General features: G+C 40.7%; 1 protein-coding gene across 1 annotated transcript; it reads left to right on the top strand.

Moving 5' to 3' along the window:
* The first annotated feature begins 777 nt into the window (after positions 1 to 777).
* On the top strand, positions 778 to 3,842 carry LOC129828487 (uncharacterized). Its single transcript, XM_055889520.1, has 4 exons — positions 778 to 957; positions 1,099 to 1,470; positions 1,936 to 2,066; positions 2,837 to 3,842. The coding sequence occupies exons 1-4, from the start codon at positions 891 to 893 to the stop codon at positions 2,987 to 2,989; spliced, it is 723 nt and encodes a 240-aa protein (XP_055745495.1). The 5' UTR covers positions 778 to 890; the 3' UTR covers positions 2,990 to 3,842.

The following is a 3,842-nucleotide window of genomic DNA, read 5'->3' as shown; positions in this document are numbered from 1 at the left end:
CGACTCAAGAGTTCTATGACCCAGAGCAACAACAACCCTGAAGTTTCAAGAGAGGCAGTTAACATGATGTCTGCATAACATTCAGCGTGAGCCAGTTGGCTTGTTGGTTCTTTCGAAATGAACTCAATGTTGACCTCTGCTATGTTGCTGTATGTCAGACGGATTCTATACCAATAAGACACTACTCACTTTTGCACCTAAATTAGTTTTGCACCAACATTTGTGGAATCAGTTAGTGAAATCACTAATAATCGTCTTTCACAGAAAAAAAGGGTGCTATCTAGAACCTAACAGAGTTCCCTCGTCATCCCCATAGGAGAACCCTTTGAATAAATCTGGTTCCAGGTAGAACCCTTTTCATAACATGTTTGTTAGTAAATGGAGTTGGTTTTGGTCTCTATATACTGTACATTGATGTGTTGTAATATTCTGTAATATTCTGCTCAATTCACAAGCATTGTTTTCATAACTACTAAGCTAAGCTCGTTTTTAGTTTTAGCCCTAACTCTGACATAATATTCTGGGATTCATGTTTTTATTTATGAATATAAAATGTTATTGATTTGTGTACAAATAAACTTTTGGAAATAACCAGTCTTCATAATGTTATTTCTCTCATATAGAGCTTGTTGTCTTGTACCGAATTATTATCACCAACAATCATGTACATTTCAGTTATCAAAGCACATACAGAGTACCTGTCAGCAGAAAATAACCACAACACTTCCTGTGAACAAGTCAACAGAGGAAACTCTTCTCTATCCATTTATTCAGTTGTTCTTCATTTTACCCTGCCAAAAGACAGTTCACCAGTCAGTTGTGAGTGTTTTGCGTGTGTGGAAGAGTGTGTGGAGTTCTCTGATAAATGCAGCTGGTACCTAGGTGGCAGGATGGATGTTCTGTTGTGGAGATGTGTGCTGGGACTCCTCTGCACACCTGCAGTGCTCACCTGGACAGGTAAGTGAGTTTTTAGTTGACCTTAAATGGACAATAAACCTTCAGACAAAAAACAAGGAGGACCAAGTTGGCATTCTTGTCTTCATAATAACAATATGTCTAAAACCTGGGCCCCTGTCTATCTATCTCTCCCCCTGCAAGTTTCCCAGAGCCCCAGTGCCGTATCTCTGATGAAGGTCAACTCCTCGGCCGAGATCCTCTGCTCCACATCGCTACCCGACCCCACAGGCCTCTACCTCATGGGTCGATTCCACGACAACAGAGATGTGCTGTACTTGTCGATAGCTGACAGAGCAGTCGGTAAGATCACAATCCACAATGGGTTCAGAGGTCGGGTCACAGTACAGCCAGACCAGGACCAGGAGGTCAAGCGGTGCTGTGAGTTCACACTGAGGCTGTCCCAGCTTGGGGTGGAGGACACAGACAGTTACTACTGCAGCTGGAGGTACTACGATACCAAAAGGAAAGTGCTGGTACAGCGGCACAGTAATGGCACCATCATCATTGTCAGAGGTACAAATACATTTTTTTTTATTAAAGAAAAAGAAGAAATGTTATTCATCAGGGTTAGAGTGAATTCCATTTTTCATTCGGATTGTCTTTCTCTTCCTGGATTAACAAAGAATTGGTATCCAATCATTATTCTAGAACTGTCTGTTACACACTTTTTTATGATGCGTTGTGAAAATATTGATCGCTGCAATTTCAACGACATACCACAACTGATGTAAGTGGTTTTAATGTGGCTAGTACTAGCTATTATCATGATCAGTGCACAAGATGTTAGGTATTGTGTTCCAATATGTGCAATACGGACTCACCATATTCCTTTGAATTTCTTCTGAATGAGTTTTCCCTGAGCAGTTGACCAGCCCAGGAAAAACTTTGGGTCAGAGTCAAAGGGCAATAAGGCCCAGAGTTTTTCAAGAAGACTTGAAGCTGAATCACTTCTTCTAATTCCCTCTCCCCTCCATACAGAGAGAGATCCAGAGAAGGGCTGTGGTGGCAGTCAGACCATCATGGAACTCATCTTGATTGTGCTGAGTTGGACGGCCTTCATCGTCATCTTCTTCCTCTTCATTGGAGCTCTGATGTGGCGATGCACACGGGTAAGCCAATGTTTCTCTTATATTTGCCACTGCAAAAACATTCAAATAGTAATTATAATCATTTTCGGAATGGTTAAACGTTTTCAGTGTAACATTAAACATATTGGAGCAATATATTTTTTTATAAGATTATCTTTGAGAACTAACAATCACCATTCTCAGGGAGAATCTGAAATTCCAAAAATGTCATGGGCTGGGTTCAGAAAGCATAAGAACAAGCCATGGGCCAAGGCTAAATGTGTATAATTGTAGGAAATTATCTTTAAAACTGAAAATCTCTCAGTCCCATGACAAAATGTGTAGAATTGCAGGAAATTAGCTTAAAAAAAAACAACATTTCGTCTCTGTGGCCAAGAGGAGGGCCTATAAAACTGTGCCTTTGGCCATGCCCATGCCAACTAACCCCCCCCCCCCATTCTGGATGAAGTCTAAGATGAGTGTGAAAATGAATTTGTGAATATGAATCTACTGGCAAATCCTTCTCAATCCTTGTCATATGAAGATAAATTAATGATAAAACGTATCGGTGCTCATCGGCCATAAACATTACACATCAAGTTGGAAATCGCAAAAGCCATAGGCCAAGGCTAAATGTGTAGAATTGCAGGAAATTAGCTTTAAAACAGCAACATTTTGTCTCTGTGGCCAAGAGGAGGGCCTATAAAACTGTGCCTTTTGTCCATGCCCATGCCCACTAACCTCCCCCCCTTCTGGATGAAGTCTAAGGTGAGTGTGAATATGAATTTAAACATCTCTATGTTTTCCTACAGACCAAAAAGCATTACACACCAGCCAGGGACAATAGAAGACACCACCATCACCACCACCAGCATGTGTGTCCACAGCACAGGCCTAATGCTGACCCACAGTTCATCCACCCCAGCAGCTCTCCGGGCCATGTCGACTTTAAAGGGATACTGTAACATTGAAGGGAATGGAAGAAGTTATTCTGCAATTGCGGTAATAATTTACCTTTAGAGTGTCTACGTAGTTAGGTCTACTGTCTGTTCTCACAAATGGAATGTTCTTGAAATACTATTTTTGGCTAGATTTCAGATATATTTTCAGACGTCTGTCTGAGCAATCCATTATTTGCGTTTATTTGCCAAGTTGGTAGTTGTGCATTTCTGTTCATTGCATCTTACAGAAACATCAGTGCAATTAAATAGTGTGCAATTCTGTGCATTTGTAGGCTACTGTTCTCATGAGCTCTTTCTCACGAAATGTCTGTTTTTCTCTTCTTTTGTGTCTCCACTTCCGATTGTTATGGGAATTGTCTATGTTAACAGAAAGACTCTTTCTATGTGACTCAGTGATACTAACAGCGACGTACCATACCACATCCTGCAGTTTGATGTCTGACAAGCTGTCAGATCATATATCGGCTGCCTAATGTGTGAACAGGTCAATTGTTTCGTTTTTTGCACATCCAGCAGATTTAAAAGTGTTTTCGACATTGTTGCGCTAATCTGTTTGATTATCCTGCTCTTCATCTGACATGTCCTAATGTTACCAAGCTGAATATAAATTCCACGCAAGTCAAAGATATAAAATAGGCATGTGTCAGTCAAGTCAACACATGCCCATTTAAAGAGATATTGCTGCATGACTTTGTATTTATGGATTCCCTGGTCTCCCTGACAGACAGCGGCGAGCCCCAGCTGTTTAGTTGATTTATATATATATATATTGGGGGGGGGTTGCGTGTTATTTTGGCATAATACGGGTCACAAATCAGTTTGCAAACAATGTAAAAAAAATAAAGCTGCATACAGA

Source organism: Salvelinus fontinalis, chromosome 30 (genome assembly GCF_029448725.1).
Source record: "Salvelinus fontinalis isolate EN_2023a chromosome 30, ASM2944872v1, whole genome shotgun sequence".
Classification (NCBI taxonomy): domain Eukaryota; kingdom Metazoa; phylum Chordata; class Actinopteri; order Salmoniformes; family Salmonidae; genus Salvelinus; species Salvelinus fontinalis.
The sequence above is the reverse complement of the archived record's forward strand: the minus strand, read 5'-3'. Positions and strand labels throughout refer to the sequence as shown.

What these genes read in the sequence shown, in the direction of transcription:
- LOC129828487 (XM_055889520.1), top strand. Translation starts at nt 891, where the DNA reads ATGGATGTTCTGTTGTGGAGATGTGTGCTGGGACTCCTCTGCACACCT. An exon ending in TGCAGTGCTCACCTGGACAG is followed by an intron (nt 958 to 1,098) that starts GTAAGTGAGTTT and finishes TCCCCCTGCAAG; the next exon opens with TTTCCCAGAGCCCCAGTGCC. An exon ending in TGATGTGGCGATGCACACGG is followed by an intron (nt 2,067 to 2,836) that starts GTAAGCCAATGT and finishes GTTTTCCTACAG; the next exon opens with ACCAAAAAGCATTACACACC.